General features: G+C 42.0%; 1 protein-coding gene across 8 annotated transcripts in view; it reads left to right on the top strand.

Moving 5' to 3' along the window:
- Positions 1 to 14,398, top strand: part of CMSS1 (cms1 ribosomal small subunit homolog) — a 356,232-nt gene extending 341,834 nt beyond the window's left edge. For all 8 annotated transcript variants that reach the window (XM_089775796.1, XM_075915302.2, XM_089775797.1 and 5 more), the window contains 6 exons: positions 2,038 to 2,097; positions 4,318 to 4,420; positions 7,111 to 7,171; positions 8,635 to 8,722; positions 10,330 to 10,418; positions 14,134 to 14,398. In XM_089775796.1, the coding sequence (XP_089631922.1) occupies positions 2,038 to 2,097; positions 4,318 to 4,420; positions 7,111 to 7,171; positions 8,635 to 8,722; positions 10,330 to 10,418; positions 14,134 to 14,217 (485 nt within the window). In that variant the 3' untranslated portion in view covers positions 14,218 to 14,398. The remainder of the gene's footprint in view (positions 1 to 2,037; positions 2,098 to 4,317; positions 4,421 to 7,110; positions 7,172 to 8,634; positions 8,723 to 10,329; positions 10,419 to 14,133) is intronic.
- The last annotated feature ends 3,130 nt before the right edge of the window (positions 14,399 to 17,528 follow it).

The following is a 17,528-nucleotide window of genomic DNA, read 5'->3' as shown; positions in this document are numbered from 1 at the left end:
GCTACAAATGAAGTCTGCCTTCCCATCTACCCAGTCAGAAATGGTGGTGTGAAGTTGGCAGCGATAATATAGCCTCCACTTTATTTGAATCCCAGTGATTCCCCCCTTGGGTGCCTGGGGATCAGCTGACAAGAGATATCTGCTGGGATTAGTCTGATTAGAGGGTAGATCTGTTCAGCATTTTAACAAGTAACATGTTGATAATTACAAGTGCGTCCACAATCAAAGTGATTTCTCATGATCAATTCATATCAATTATTTAAAACTAGAAGATTTACCTGGCATTGCTTGGGTCCTTTTAATTTTTAAAAAATAAATTAAAAAGAAAAATATACTTGCTTTATTGAAATGATTGTATTTTTCAAAATACAGTGTTATTTTTATGAACTTAATTTTAGTACATTTTTTAAAATGTGAATTCCATCCAGTATATTTTTTTCTTCATCCCTATAAACTCTTATCATTCTCTACATTTTAATAAAAAAGGGCTATAGTCAATTTGTTTCTGATAATATTGTCTTCTAGTTTTCAAACTTTAATTATTGATTTAGCTGCTCCAAAACAGAGTACTACTCCAAATTTCTCGGTTTTATCTCTTTTCTGTAAGGTTTATTGAGAAGCAGTCCTGTTTCAGGTTCATCCTGTTTTTCTGGCTCATCTTGGTTCTGTCTCTTTCAACATTCACTCCATTATGTCAGTTTTAAGAACTGTACTTGATTTTGTAATTCTGTCTCCTTTCTGTTTGGTTTTATGAGAAGCAATCTCATTCCAGGCACATTCCGTTTTCCTGAAACGACTAAACCCTTACACTGATTTAGTTATGATAAGAGGAAGCAGTATACTGATTTTGGTGGTCCTAGTTCTTACTGTTTAGGAGGTGTTGTTGATCAAACAGACAAACTCTGTAAAATATGTAGTAGACTAGGAGAGGCAAACAGAAGGACAGCTGTTAAACTAGCAAGTGAAGTTCTGTCTGTGATTTCAGTGCAAGTCATTCTGCATTTAGCACTTTGAAATACCTCAGGCTAGAATTTTCTGCCATCCACCTTTCAACCATATTCTAAGGGGGAATCACAGTGACAGTATCGGAAACAAACGGCCCAGTCTTGGTACTTGACACAAATCATGTGGAAACATAAATCTTTTGTGTCCTCTCATTGGGGTTTACAGATTGCCTTTAATTTACATGTAAGCTATTTTACAAATGATCAGAGAGATTTTTACCATTGTCAGAATAAAAAAATAAATAAATCTAACCTACCTACATGACCAAACATACCCCTCCTAAAGATAAGTTTCTTGAAGAGCTGGGTTTCATGCAACATGATGATGGTGCAGTAGGATGCATCTGGAAGTTAAATGTTAAAACTGTGAGTTTGTGTTCTCACAGAAAGTAGTAGGCTAATGGCTATTGGTCTAACTGAATAGGGTAAAATTTGGCAGATTTATATCTGGGATGAAGCCTGCTATTCAGGATAGGGAATTAAAATTAATGTAAATATTTATGTAACTGTTATTGAGTGTAATTTACAAAGTTGTGCAATGTTGGAGTCCGGAGAGAAAGTAACCCAATTGATAAGAGAATGACCCATGTCTTTTTTTATTCTGTAATACAATCCTGATTATTTTAATAGGATTTGCCATGCTAGATTGGACCAATGGTCCAACAAGTCATAATGCTTCTGACAGTAACTTCTGAGGGATGCTAGAAAGGCTTGTGAAAACCCTCCATTATGTATGTGATCAGTTGTACAATGCTGTACTTAGGGTAGGTGAGAGGAGAAATCATTCAGATAACTGAGGAGGAATTCAGTTATGTTGATAGATTTTACCATGATTTGGTTAACCAGTTCACAAACTCATTACAGTTGTATAGAAGAGACCATGAAGCTCTACTTTTCCAAAAGGCAATCTACATGGTTTTCAAAGAGTAAGCATTACTGACAGATTTAATCCAAGAAATATATATATGTATGCACACTCCATTGTTCTGTTGCAAATCTGTCAACAAAAACATTTTGTCTCTTACGGTTTCAGATTCCTGTTTCCTGCCAGCCAATGACCTCACCCATAGTTTTTCTTCGTACCTGAAGGAAAGTGAGTAAAATATTGGTCACAGAAAGTGCGGAATTACGTTTATAACATTTTTTCTAGTTCAGTATTCAAGAGAAAGTAGAAGCTTCATGATTTACACAAGATAGTATTGCACATCTACGCACTGAACATTAATCTTGACCTTGAAATATTCATAAAATCAGTTATATTGCATCTTTTATGTTTCTGTATGTTTCTGTTCTGTAAAATTAATTTTCTGCATTGAAATAGTTCAGTTCAGTTTAGCTTTTAAATAATATTTAGGAAATATTACTTAATATTTGACCACGCTTTGTTAAATATGTAAGGTTGTGTTTGTGCTTGCAGTAGTGTGAAGACTACATACAGTGCAAGCCTGCCTAGCGTGGGTAGAAATAGAATTGTAGCTGGTGAAATATACACATGCCAGAACCTTATGGCATATGTCAGGGGTGGCCCATGAGCCTAGGCAAGCTAGGCAGCTGCCTAGGGCATCTCGTGCCCCGGCGCCCCGTGATGATGTCACAGCCGTGCAGGCAGGGGCGCTGATTGCGCCGCTCCGCCTAGGGCGCCAGCTGCTGCAGCCGGCTTCGGGACGCTCCTGCATGCTCTCTACATGCCCAAATAGTGCTGCCCTATTTGCACTGCTGTCTTTAGCAGTGCAGTACCCACTGCCTCCTTGCTGTTAGAGCTTCTCCCTGCCACAGGGAAAGGCTCTGGCCATGGTGAAAAACTGGAGGGAGTAGGGCAAGGTAGCAGAGAGAAGCTCAGGCCTTATCTACACTGGCATGTTTGTTGCCAAAACTGTCTTTTGGTGAGTAAACAGTTGGAGTGTTTACACTACAATGGGACTTATGTTAGGAAAAGCACCCAGTATGGTGACAAAAAACTTCCACTCCTGCAAGAGACTTTTGTCTTTTCCCCTCCCTTTCTTGCCAACAAAGAGCCGGTGTAGATTCTGCTGTTCGCTTTGTCGAGAGAACTGGCTTCTGCCAATATCCCACAACACCTGTCCTGATGGCTGTGCTCAGTGTGTTGTGATCTCTGTTGTTCTGCAAGCATGCACCTCTCCCCTTTCAAAGGTCCAAGAAAGATCTGACAGCTGAGTGAGATGCTCCATTTGGGGAACAAAGAACAAATCATTTGAATGCTTCTGTTCTGCCCTGCTAGGAACACAGCAGCAGGCAGACAGCGGCTACAGGGGGAGGGCTAGAGAGACTGCTGTGCTGCTTTGACATTTCTCAGCACAGAGAGCTCACAGAGCTAAGAGGGAGTCCCAAGAAGCACTGGGATCAGCTCTGCCTTCCCACAGCACTGCACTGTGCGATGCTCACCTGCATTACTTCACTCTGTGTGTCGACAGGGGAACTAGCAATGTGGCCATGAAATGTTGACAATAGAAGGCAGAAAAACTGATCTGACCAGTTTTCACTTTTGATGACTTTTGCATGTGGACGGCACTTTTGTTGCCAAACCTTCCCCGTGTAGACATAGCCTCAGGCAGCTCCCTGCAGCTGGGGCCTTTCCCTGCATCAGTGAAAGATTCCTGGCAGCATGGGCAGACTCTGGCAGTGGAGACACCGCAGGAAAAGGCTCTGCCAACTATGCCTCACTGGAGCATTTCCCTACTCCCTCCCCCGCCACCAGAGCTTTTCACTGCCATGTGTAGCTACACACCTCAGTGTTGATGCAGCTTGCGTTTGTCACTGCATGATGTAACTATGTGTATCCTATAGCCACCAACACTGTTAGACAAGGCTTAAGTGGGTTGTCTTTATTTTATTGAACCATTTCTATTTATCCCTGGCTACTGAAATTATCCTGGGTAAGTAGGTCTGCTTTTATGTTCTTGTGGTACACATGCAATTAGTGTATCACATTTAACAGGTTTTCTTTCTAAAACACTGCTGTAAATCAAATTACATTGCAAATTTAAGGACAAATGAAGTCAATGGATTAGTGCATGTTCACACACTGGCTGCATTTTGACCCTTATATAATGTGTTTTCTCATGTAACCTATTTAGCAATCATATTTTATTGTTTGGAACATGAGAAATTTTGTTTAATTTTTTTTTTTTGAAATATCTTAATTTACATATTTTGCAAACTGAGATTGTGAAATAGTGTACAGGAAGTATATTCTTTTGGCCAGCAGCTATTCATCAGGTACTTACGTGATTTAGCATTGCAGTGTGTATTTAAGTCATAGCTTTCTCTGTGTATGTTTTATTTCTTGTTACAGTTTGTCCCAAATGGGCAAAACTCCGTAAAAACCACAAGGAGAAGAAGTCTATGCTGATGCTGATCGTCTGCAGTTCTGCTCTCCGTTGTTTGGAGCTCATTAAGTAGGTTGAGAGCAAATGTGATGTTGAGACTGGCACCTGGTCAGAGGTTTTGTCTGGAACTCTAAACATAAAGGCAAAACTGGGACACTGTCCTTTGCTAGCCAACACAATTACAGTCTCGACTGATGCAATGGCCTTCATTCCTCCAAACCATGGTACTGTGGTATTTGGGTTAGGCTAAAGTAGAACTTAATAACTTAGCTGCACTGATCTACTGCTTTTGTTACAAACCAAAAGTAAACTATAGTTGCTCTTAGAAAGATATACAACCCTATCACGCTTAAGAACAGATTAAATGCATAAAGATGCATAGCTCAGCACTACCATTTCGATTGCAGAGTCAGGACATTTTCATTGCAAAGTTCAACAGAAACACAGTGATCTAGAGCTTGTGTAGACCAATGCATCTGTCCTGTATTAGTGTTTCTCAATCTTTTCAGATTGGCAACCCCATATTCACCATTATTTTCATGACCCCCCTCCCCCTTGCATTTACTAGAAAAGTAAAAAAAGTAAAGAAAATGTAGCCATGATCATAGATTGTAATACATTTTTCAGTGCCTCATATCTCGGCCCTACTTGGCTTTTGTGGGCTTGCTGCTCCTCAAGGTCACAGTTCATTGGTTAAGAAACACTAGTCTACCTGTATGAGAGGGGTAGCATTCTCTCTGACTGAATTTACTTTAACTCTGGACTTCCTCTTGATTGGTACTCCTTTCTTTTCATGTGCCTGTATATTTATAATGGCTCCCACGTACTCTGAACAGCTCTGGCTCTTATACACCATCTGAGTAGGGCTGAAGAAGACACTTTTGCTTTCCTTGTGCCTTGTGAAGCCTTGGAAATCATTTATTGTTTGATCAGGAGTCAGGAAGGCTGCTATCCTTAACGTACCACTTGACCAGGACTAGCAGACACCAGCCCTGACCTCTGTACACCCTGCTGTGCTCAGGACACTGATGTAGTAGCCCCCTGACAGAACTCGAAGGAAAGCAGTCCTGTCCCCTCCATCACCCTGCTGTGCTCTGGACATGGAATGACACTTCCTGGCCAGGAACCCCTTTCTTCCTTCTCAGCTACCCCTAGTAGGAGGTCAGTGTGGAAATTGAAATTGTCTCCTTTTGGAATTTTGAAATTTTTTACTCCCCAGTCACCTGGAAATGTGCCTGTTGCTTGACCAAAATGAAGCAGTCAGACATCAGTGTGTGCTGAGTGAAGGTTGAAAGATCCACTGTATCTCTGTTCCCTTGTGCTGCTGCCTTAAAATAAGTTCTCTCTCTCTGGCAATCACTCTGTATTACTTGGCAAATCCTGCAATTTGTAATGCCCTAGAAACTGGAATAGAACTGTCCACATTGTTCATTCTGGCACCACGCACACATACTCAGCAATGGGGCAAATTGTCACAGCTTCTCAGCCTAAGCCTCTGCATCTCACATCTTGGCATCTCCAAACAAGGGGATTAATTGAGGTGGCTGGCAAACTTGTGGGAGTCATATTCTTTCCTTTCCAAACGGATGGACAGCGGTCTCCAGGGGAGGACTGAACCTGGAAGCATTTGAGATCACATACTGATTTCCACCTTGAAGATGGAATTGGTTTACCTTTGCCCTGCTACCTCTCTTTTCCTTCACACCTCTTCCACTCAGTGTATTAAGCCAAGGCAGTTTTGGAGATAGAGCAGGCTTTTGCCCCTTACTATGACCTGGACATCACAGGGCAAAACCCTTTGTATTGGCTGCTTGCTCCGAGTGGCTGGAAACTGCTTTCTTTCCCCTATTCTCCCCTTGTACTTGATTAGCCCACAATACGTCATGGAGTGAAGAACAGAGAAACACAGTGCTGGGTTGAGGGTGGGCAAACGATGGTCATGTTTCCTCTCCTGGCTCTAGACTTCAAATGATGACAGCTGAATCTCAGCCGTGTTTCAAAATTTAAAAAACTTTCTAGTCTTCTTTGTTGTAAAGGAAGATCTTGGGGGCATTGTTTTCTTCCTGAATTCAGGAAAAAGTCTGTTTCAACGGGGGCTTTCTAAGCTCCATACTCATTTTCTCCTGCTGAGTTTATTATACAGATCGTGACATTTTCTATACGTAGAACCATGCCCCAGAACAGAGGCTCAGGACACAGGTCTGGTCTTCTGATAAACAAGTTGTGGTCCACAAATCTTGAGTGTGAATCTCAATATTACTTTGTGTAGTAAGGGTTAGGACAGGCCAGAAGAGATGATTTCTCCAATAATTGCATTGCATAAATCATAATAAAACCTTAAATTTCCAGTTAAGAATGCTTTCTCATATGCCTATAATTCAACATTGTAATTGTTCTTGTATTTAAATCTGGCAATTGATTAGTCAGTAGTCTTGAAAGAAGTCAGTTGTAGAAGTACATGTCCTTTACATATTACATAAATACCTCTATGCGACAGATACGTAGTCATCTCTCTTAAACTGTACCCTCTAGTATGTATGTCCTGTTGTAGCTCTTTATAAGTACCAAATAGATGTAAATAATAATTTTTTAGGAGCCTTTCAAAGCTCAGATAGGAGTCAGTGGGAGTTGGGCACCTAACTCATTTAGAACTCTTGTCTTAAACACTGACTTAAGTTTTGATTCCCTCTTGTGCCGACTGTCTATTCCTAATATGAGTTTTAATATGTGAGCTCATTTTTTAATTTATCCTCTGGTAGGTCAATGACAGCATTCAAAGGAGACTGCAAAGTTATGAAATTGTTTGCAAAACACATAAAGGTAAGCAACTTCAGAGCTAGTTTTGATAAAAATGGGTCTTTTGACATTATAAGGATATTTTTCATGCACATAGCTTCCTCTCTGTACCCCAACAACACAGTGCTGGGCATTCAACCAAGCCATTCCTCTGCTCATTCCTCAAACTCTCCTGTGTGTGTTTGTGCCACGTGAGCACTTACATTATGATCGGAACATCAGTAACCTGTATAATCTGCATGGTACCCAGGCAAACATTTTGTGCCTCAAACTAGGGATGTGAATGACTAGTAGACTAGTTGCTTCTCCTCCCCTCCTATCAGAAAGAGGCAGGAACGGGGGGTGGGACGAGGAGGAAACAAGAGGGGGTGCTTCAAAGCAGTAGTGCTACGTGGAGCCCAGGGCCAGACCCTGGGCTCCAAGCATCACTGCCACTTTGAAATGCTAGGGGGAGCACGGGGACAGCAGGGGACTGTTTGAGTCCCCCGCTGGCCCCGTGCTTCCCGCAGCGCTTTCACTGAGGCTGCTGCTACATTTCAGAGGTGGGGGCACACTTATCAACTAATCAAATAGTCAATGCAAATTGTATCAACTGTTCGATTAGCCGATTAATCTATATTTAACATGCGTACCCCAAACCAGCCTCTGATTTTGTGCCTATTTAAGAAACCCAAAACAGTATGTGTATATGTTTGCGTTCACAAAACAATACCCTCACCCACACTCATGGACATAAATCGGAGAATCAGATGCTCAGCTACCCAAAGTAAATGCCTGTTTGAGAGTACAAATGATGGGTGTGTTTTGCAAGCAAGGAAGTAAGGAATGGTGAGTGAAAAAGTTGTGTTCTATATAAATATCATCAAACAGGTGAATGTCACACACAGTATATTTCATCCTTCTCCAGACTTTGGCAGATTAGTGTGAATCCAGTTGTGCACTTAGTTCTAGAAGTCTGATTTATTTGTGGGGAGGCCAGTGCTATTCAAACCTCAGAAAAAGAGCTTGAGGTGAGATTTTCAAAGGTACAACTGACTGAATTTCAATGTTTGACTTTCAAAGGGAGTTGGACACCTCACTGCCCTTGGTGCTTTTCCCCTGTATGTATCAGTTGTACAATCTGAGAGATGAACAATATGTGTCTGACTGTCTTAGTATGTTGTGCTTTAGCTGCTACACATTAACTGCCCACGTGGATCCCGCTACCACACACTAAAAATTCCTAGTGTGCTTACAGAACTCTTAATGCATGGTAGCAGAGCCCACCTGGATAGATTTGTGCAGTGTTCTAGAATACTGTAGATTATACCCCAGCTTGCTGTGCACTACTCCCTATATTTAGACCTATCTTTACGTAGTGTTTTAAGAGGAGTTATTGGGATATTAGGAGTTTACCTCCAATGTGGAATCAAATGTTTTTAAAGAGGGAATCCTAAACACTTGAGGGATTGCTGATACAATATTTTCTTTGTCTGTCCTTGAATTAGATAAAGGAACAAATGCACATGCTGGAGAATGGTGTCATCCACCTGGGTGTAGGAACACCTGGAAGGATAAAAGCGCTAGTAGAGCAAGGTAAGAGAAGAGGCTGCAGTGGGCTCTGGTAATGGACATACTGAACTTGGCAGAATAAGTGAAACTTCAATGGAATTTGAAGGTTTTGGATGAACCTGAGCCAGTGAATTTGGGGATCAGCTCTCTCAGATATTGCTCGAATGCTGGCCAAGAATATAAGGTTGAAAAATCCAAGAAGCCAAACACATTGACTTTGACAAAAGGAACTGAGTTGTGCATAATTCAGAATTAAATTCAAGCTTTTAATGAAGAAAAAAAATCTAGATTTGACAGGCATCAAAGTCTTGAGTAGGAATTTAGTTTCCCTGGGCTTGTCACCAGTATGGTGCTAAATCAGCACCGCTGCAATCAAAACAATGGCATTGATTTAGCAGATCTGGTGAAGACAGGATAAATCGATGAGAGAGCGTTTTCGTGTTGACTTCCTTAATCTACCTCAACAAGAGGCAGAAACTATGTTGACAGGAGAGTATTTCCACTAACGAAGTATGGTGTAATCACCATGTTGAGCCCATGTGAGTTACTTCACTAAGTCGACTTATGTCTGATAACTTACGTTGACTTAAGGTGTAGTAAAGACAAAGCCCGTTTCATCATCCTTCTCTTTCCCAGTTCTAAGATTTTTTTTCTCCCATATTTTTTTTGCTTATCAAGTAGATATTTGCAATAAAAACAAAATGTAGTGAAGATTTCACAAGATACTAACCATAGTCCAGTCATGATGGTTCCTTCTTCAGGTCAATTGGCCAAGCTATATCCTGGTTGAGGGTGAGGGCTGGCTCTGGCATGGGACTCCACTGTGTCTCCCTCCAGAAACCACAGGAACAGCAAGATGTTTCAAGGTTGCTATGTTTTTGTTTTTAACAACAGTGTTACAAAAACTCAACACACATCATACAGCTGATGTTGCTGCATCGGCCCAAAGATATGTCAACAGGAAAGATGGCAGGCCAGGACCAGAAGCTGGCCGTGTGTTCTTCATGTCTAGGGCTGTTTGATAGTTCAGTACTGCAGTGGGAGGTTATTGAGAAAAAGCTAGTGAAAAAAGTTGTGGGCATCACCAGCTAGATAGGGAAGAGTTAGCAGAGCTGGCAGAGGGTCATTTCCTAAAGAACCAGCTGCCGCCTTGTCTCCTGTCATTCAGATGGAAGATGATCAAAGCCCTTCACAATACTGCTGACCTGAAGCTCGTTTCGGGCCTGATTGTGCAAATTGCTGAGCATCCTTAGTTCCCACTGCGTGGTTCTTGCTGGCTCATGTCCTTATAATTTACCAGCTTGTCGTCAGCCATGGAAATTCAACTCCTGTGGTTTCATGAAGAGGAAGTCTGGGGAATTCTTTGCAGGCAGGATATTAGCTCTTGGCAAGCTTGGAAACAGCAGTTGCTTTGTTTTTGTGTTTATCTTCTGGAAAAGTAATGGGATTATGTGCAAGGAAGCTAAGCTTGCAGTGTCACTGCATCAGTTTTCTAACCAGCAAATGTGGTGCATAATGTTCAAAGACGTGTTGCCCTGGGAACAGGCAGCAAAGGATGAAAAAGACAAAAATCATGTGGATAAGCACGTCATGTTATCTGTATCATAGTAAGACTTGTGTTGCCCTTTCAGATGGCCTTAGCTTGAACTCCTTGAAGTATCTCATTTTGGATTGGAACTGGAGAGATCAGAAGTTGAGGAGGATGATAGATATCCCTGAGGTACACTATGACCACCTTTCTAAAAAATGTTGTAATTATTTGAACCTTTCTGTCTAGACATGGTTAATGCATGAATCCTGGGAAGTCAGGATTTTCTTCTGTTCAATGGACTTCTTTCCATTTGAAATGAACTTCTGACATCAATTCTCAAGGAACACAAAGGAGTTAGCATTTTCCCAATCATTCGGCACCCCTCGTGTCTCCAGCTCAGAACTGAGGAATTTTGTTTCTTCATTCCACATCTCATGAGCATCAGTAAACAGTGCCAATTAGGGATGTAAAATCCCACTTAATTAGTTAACTGGTTAAATATCAAATTCAACCAGTTAACTGCTTAAATAGGATCCTGTGGGTGGGGAGCTGCTTCAACCCGGTCAGGCCGCTGGTTAACCTATAACTGGTAAGTATCACCCGGTAAGGTTAAATGGTGACATCCCTAGCACTATTGTGTCCAGCTGCCCTCTACCTACTTTTCCTGCTGAGGTGTCTGTGAGCTAGTAACACTGTCCCTCCTAAAGACTTTCAGCAAGCTGCTCCTGGGGGAGAGATTCCTTAAAAAACTGAAAAAAAAAAAGGAAATAGGATTGAGCAATTTTTGAAGACACATTACGTGACCCCAAGATGGAAGGAGCACATTGGCCTGTTAAGTCACACTACAGCAGGAGTATGGATTTTAAGGCCCGAGGACCAGATGTGGCCCCTTGCATGCCTCGATCCAGCACCTGAGTCTCAACCCCCCTCCCCCAATATTGGGGAGCCCATACTGGTGCTCCAACCTCTTCTCCCCCCCCCGCAGTCCCACTGCAGGGCTGAAGCAGACAAAATTTACTAGACTGGGCCCTCCCAAGCTCTGGTGTGCGAGGAGAATGTGAGGAGTGTCTTTCTCTTTGTCAGCTGGGGGTCACATCAGTGAGGGTTTGGGACTTTTGGTTTTGGTTTGTTTTTTTGCTTCCTGCTTGTGTGTGGGCCCCAACTAATTTTTCTGTGGGTCAGCGGTCTCCGATTCAAAAAGGTTTCTTATCGCTGCACTACAGCCTCCTCTAGAACAATATGGCACCATAAAGCAGCAAGTCATACGGGCCTGTAGGCCACCGGTAGAACTTTTTCCTCCTCATGATTCCATGTGCTTCTCAGTGGCATGTTGTAGGATTCTCATTCTTAAGTGTGCGTATTTGTGCTGTTTCACATGTAGTAGGCTATATAGCTAAGTAGTATTCAGCCCAGAGAGAGAACTCCCCACTAGTCTCTTGAATCAGTATGAGAAGGCTACCTCACTCCTATGCATGAATATCTCTAAGGTGCCACGGGACTACTTGTTTTTAAAGTTACAGACTAACAGGGCTACCAGACTTTCTAAGCAGCCAGTACCTGAAGCCTCCAGAGAATAATCTGTTTGGCACAGAACACAGACTTTTTCACAAGGAAGAAAATTGTCCCAAACCACACCCTGCTCAGTACTTTAACATATTTTAGTGTGTGTAGAATCACATACCACCAAGTGAGTAAAGTTCATGCTCCAGGATGAACTACAGTGTCTGCTAAAATACCTTGAAAAAACAACTAGCAAAGTGAGTAGCTTCACTTAGTGAAGCAAAGAGGCTCCCCCTTGTGGTAAATCTGTAGTAGACCTCTCAACCTGTGAGTTTGATAGGAGTACTTGCACTGAAACTTGTAAGGATATTGATAGAAATGTAGCCGTGTTAGTCTGGTGTAGCTGAAACAAAATACAGGACTATGTAGCACTTTAAAGACTAACAAGATGGTTTATTACAAAGATAGCTTCCCCAATTATCACCTCTAATACTATTAACTCACAGACATCTACCCTTCCCCACCTCTAATATCATTAACTCACTGGCATTCACCTTCCTTCCCTCCCCCCGCATCCTCCTTCTGTTCTGCAATGTGATTTGTCCTTTTCATATGTGTTCATTTTTTTTAATTGTATCCTTTGGTATATATGGCTGTGACTATTTTCTTCCACTATTTGATCTGAGGAAGTGGGTCTGGCCCACGAAAGCTCATCGTCTAATAAACCATCTTGTTAGTCTTTAAAGTGCTACATAGTCTTGTATTTTGTAAGGATATGTAAGTTAGTTGCATACTGAGGAATAGATCACAGAAATGTTAGCAAAGGGCATGGTACAAAGCTTTATGATTACAAAAAGCAATACAGGCTTATGCGGCATACAGATGGACTAGGATTTCTGTGAGTTAGCTGCAGGCAGTAAACTGCAGATTCTGGCTGATCTGGCTGGATGTGAACCAGCACTATTGCAAACCTGAGACTTAGGCTTCCTAATCATTCCTTACAGCAGTAGCAAAATAGTGACTCTAACTTTTAGTTTGCCGACAAAAAATAGTGTAAACATTAAGAATACACAATTAAAAGCTTAGGAATTGTGCAAGTTAAGGATGAGTATGTAACCCAAACTGTGCCCTTTTGTGTACCTTTTGCATTATGAAATACCCTTCAATCATACTGAGCTATCTCTCAAATAACACAATATATAAGGTTTTTCCCCTCAACGACTCTGATTTATGTATGTGAAGCATCTTGTGGCACAGTGTTTGGTTCTACAGAATATACTAGACAGAGTCCAGAAAATTGTATCTTTGGAAGGCTTTAGTAAACTGTACTCAGATACCAAATAACAGATAAAATCTGATAAAAAATCTTTAATGAATTACATTAGATGCTGGCAAAGACAAAACTTTACACTTGGATTAAAATCTCATTGAGCCAGGAATCTTGTTCTGCTACTTGTGTAAAATGTCAAGAGCACTATAAATCATTCTAAGTAATAACATGACGATGCCTGATTTTCAGAAATGGCTTCCAGTTTTTGAGCCTTCAAATGATCACACAACTAATTGGGTGTCCAGTTAAGTGAAGGTGGAAGTGATGATAAAGGTGTAGCTGCTAGCAATTCAATTAGCAGACTTAGTCAGATGATGTGCTAATTCTTTTGCATCCATAAGTAATCATGGATGAAAAATTTCACCAGTACAGTTGTGGACTAGGCAGAGGCCCTTTTACAATATAACCATGGTGGCTTCTTCAGTAACTTGTGCCTGCAGAATAACTTTTGGTTGCATAGAGTTAACAGGATGACTTACTGCATCTTATTGCCAATACACAGTACTGTTTGTTTAAATACATAGAAGCCATTGGAAACATACACACACATTTTTATAGTAGGGTATGGAAAACTCATAACCTGATTTTCAGAGGTGTGAAGTGCCCACAGCTCCCACCAAATGCCCATTTACTTCATTTCTAGGAGGGAGTGGAAAAGGCAGCAGAACAGATGGAGGCTGAGGACTAAGAGCATGCTCTGTAAGCTAGTTAAGGGCAGGGCAGAGAGCAACCCTTCTTGGGCGTGTTGATGTGCATAGTTAATTTTTCACCTGGTGGAATTCTGTGTAACCATAACTGCAGTGGAATTCCTGGCCTTGCTAAAGTGTTGTTCGATATTTCCTCTCTAATACACCTTGTGGTATTTAAAGTAGATAAGCTCGGAAATATTCAACTAAATAGGCAGTTTCTAAAGTGCATTTTATTTCTGTGGTAAAACTTGCATTGTACGTGAAAGTCTCTCTTTTACTCAGCCTCTAATAAAACGTGTGTAGCTGAACAGAATAACTTTGTGTGTACAGAGCACGTTCAGTAATCACCTTGCTTCATGTCTTGTTTAATTTTTGTTTCCTTCAGATCAGGAAAGAAACAATTGACCTTCTGGAAATGGGGATTATAAAGCTGTGCAGAGAGGATTCTGTGAAGCTGGGACTCTTTTAAAGGTGTAACTTATGAGGATGAAATTTACAGCTGTATTTCACTTATCACTGTCTGTAATAGGCAACTGTTCAGTGGCTGACTGGATTCAGTTCTTCTGTTTCTGAGATGTTTGGCGGAAACGTGTATCTCAATGTTTTGTCTGCTTCTGGCCCTCTTATAATAAAGCAAAGGGTTTTAAGTAGATTCTGTACCAGAGATTGTTCTTGCATGCACAGTATGATATTGAAATAAGATGTATGTTGTATGTAAAACAGGAGGTGTGGGTTCTCTACTACCATTAGGATACTGACGATGAGTGTACCTGTCCTGAGTGACTCCCACAGCTCCTTCTGGCTCCTTCTCCCACTCTCCCAAAGGGACACGTCACTGTCCCTCTAGGAGTGATAAAAGCCTATGCAAGCTCTGAACATTTCTGACCCCAAAATTCCCATCATTCTCTGCTGCCATTTGGATTTGGCCATTACCGAGACCAGTCCAGAGTTAGTCCGGACGTTTTAGCCATATCGTTCTTTAAGTACCTTATTTAGTTATCCCCAACGCGTTTTCATGTGTTAGAGCGCTCTCATCCTCTATGAAACCTGTCACCAGAGCCCTCCCTTGGAAAAAGCAAATTGGCCCCATGCTTTGATAAAATCAGATTGTCCTAATATTTAGATCTTTGTCTTGCGTTCTGACTGATGTATGATCGGGACATCTTTTATCCCAATTTCAGGTGAGGAGGTGTGTGGACAAACAGGGTGAGAAGTGAATGGGGAGGCAAGGGGCGGGTGAGGAAGCAGGTGGACAGCAAGGAGGAGAGCAGCAGACGGGGACAGTGCAGGGGATGGAGGCCAAGGAGTCTAATGGGGAGGGGAGCAGCAGACAGGTGGGTGAGGCGGTGAGCAGCAGGTGGGAGGGGTTGAAGTGGTAGGCAGGTGGATAGATGTTGAGATGAGCAGCAGGTAGGCAAATGGGATGTGCCAGATGGACAGTGAGACTAACAGGTAGGTTTGTGAGGAGGGAGGCAGGTGGATGGTGAAGAGGAGAGCGACAGGAGGGGGGATGAGGCGGGTGCCAGATACATGTCGAGGAGACTAGTGGGCAGGCAGGTGAGGAGGCCCTTGACAAGTGAGTGGACAGTGAGGAGAAGGAGAGTGGCAGGTGGAGGGGTGAGGAGGTGGTGAGGACACTAGTGGGGAGGCTGATTTGTTCAGTGCCCTGCACCCTCCTATGGAAGGCCCTGCCTGTCAATGCTGTATTTCATAAAGCTATATCCTGAAAATAACATTGGCTCTTGCACTCTCAGCACTGTTCATGCTCAGACAGGAAACTTTGGAGGCTGAGTGTTTCTTATGACAGAGCAATTACCATGATACCTACTGCATAAAAATGGTCTATTTGTGCACCTCTTATTCATGTAAGTAATCTCACCAGCTTCTGTGTTGCTCTTGTTAGGAAGCAGAAGCTGTAGGATCATGATGATAGTTGGGTTGGTGGTGCGCTTGCTTTTTAACTGGAATGGGGGGGGGGGGACTTGACTACACATCTTGATTCATGTTTTTGCTTAATGAACTTGCCTAATGAACTTCGTTTTAGGGCGCTTTTATATACCTAGCTAGCCAGTTCTATATTATTGAATATCGTTCAGAAGTGAGAAGTTTAAACCTCACTTAGTATTTACTTAGGTTATAACATAGCATGATTTGACCACAGCAGGATTGCAGGGGTCACAAAGTGCCATGAGGGAGGTCTGAAAGACAGCTCTCCACCTAGCAACACAGGCAGGTCAGAGTGGCCCGTCCCCAGATGCATTTTCCTATTTCTTGCTCTTTTCAGGATCTGATTCTCTCAGCAGTATAGAGAGTCCATATGAGTATTTTAAGAGTTGTTTTGGATTTGTTTGCTGATTTTTTTAATGCAACGGTTTGGCAGTTGGGTCCCAGTTTTGTCAGACTCTCCAGTGTCACTGCTTTCGGTCACCCTCCAGAGAGCTGGGCAGAGAGAGGCAGCACTTAATCACTAGTAGATTTTACCTTGATAGCCATCTTTTTGTGCTGTCCAAGATTCAGATTCATTCCCCAGCCCCTTTTGAAGGAAGAAATAGAACTATTGCATTTAAACAAGCTCTTCCAACCAAAAAATATCATTACATTCCTCCATTTGGCATGGAAAGGCTTAGCAGTGCCCTCAGATCACTTTAAATCACGTTGTGATTCCAGGAGACAGGGTTGATTTGTCATTAAAGAACAAAATTCCAAAGGAAGGAAAAGAGGCCAGGTCTAAAGTTTTGTTGGCATAGCTACCTTGGCCTGGCTTAAGTGTGAAACCAACCACACCAGATACCCATCTTCGCTATGCTAGCAAAAACTCTAGTGTAGGTGCAACTGTGTTGAAAGAAGAGCAGTTCTGTTAACATAACTAACATAGTTGGGGACTGACAAAAGAACTTTTGTCTGCATTTGGGGTTTCTGTACTAATGAGTTCTGTACTGGCCAAGCATTTCTAGTGTAGACTAAAGCCCTTAGAAAAGAGAGGTGTAAGACCTGTTCTGCCACTTGACTTTACTCTTGTGTCTCACACTCTGAGATGACAAAGGCTGTACATCTTTCTAGAAGGAGGTAAGTACAACTCCTACCACTCGCTCTCCCTGAAGAGACTCCTGAGACACAGGGACTTTTGCCTTTGATGTGCTGAGGCAGTTGAATAGTGTTTAGCAAACTGCACCAGTCTTCAGCAGATAACTGGTTTGTCAAACACTTTCTTGTTGTGTTCTGCTGGCTGGTCGAGTATTACGTGGTGAGTAACCCAGTATATTCCCCAAGCGTTCTGTTCTTTTATTGAATAGTAAGTTATACTTTTAAACTGCATTAAATTGAAAGTTGATTGTCTATTTGTTAAATTGTCAAACTACATAGACAATACACAGCTATTTATCCCTTTACATTGCTGGGGACTGAAGCCAGGGTAGCAGTTTGGGTGGTCGCGACAGTACAAATATTCTTCACCCTATCTTCTAGGGCTACGTCTACACTGGCATGATTTTGCGCAAAAGCATGTGCTTTTGCGCAAAAACTTGCTGCCTGTCTACACTGGCTGTGAGTTCTTGTGCAAGAAAACTGATGTTCTAATGTATGAAATCAGTGCTTCTTGCACAAGAACTATGATGCTCCCACTCAGGAATAAGCCCTCTTGCGCAACTGTTCTTGCGCAAGAGGCCAATGTAGACAGGCAACGTGAATTTCTTGCTCAAGAAAGCCCAATGGTTAAAATGGCCATCAGAGCTTTCTTGCGCAAGAGAGCGTCTACACTGGCATGGATGCTCTTGTGCAAAA

The sequence above is a fragment of the Pelodiscus sinensis genome, chromosome 1 (genome assembly GCF_052426305.1).
Source record: "Pelodiscus sinensis isolate ZL-2025 chromosome 1, ASM5242630v1, whole genome shotgun sequence".
Classification (NCBI taxonomy): Eukaryota; Metazoa; Chordata; order Testudines; family Trionychidae; genus Pelodiscus; species Pelodiscus sinensis.
This window is presented reverse-complemented; position numbering and strand designations above follow the sequence as displayed.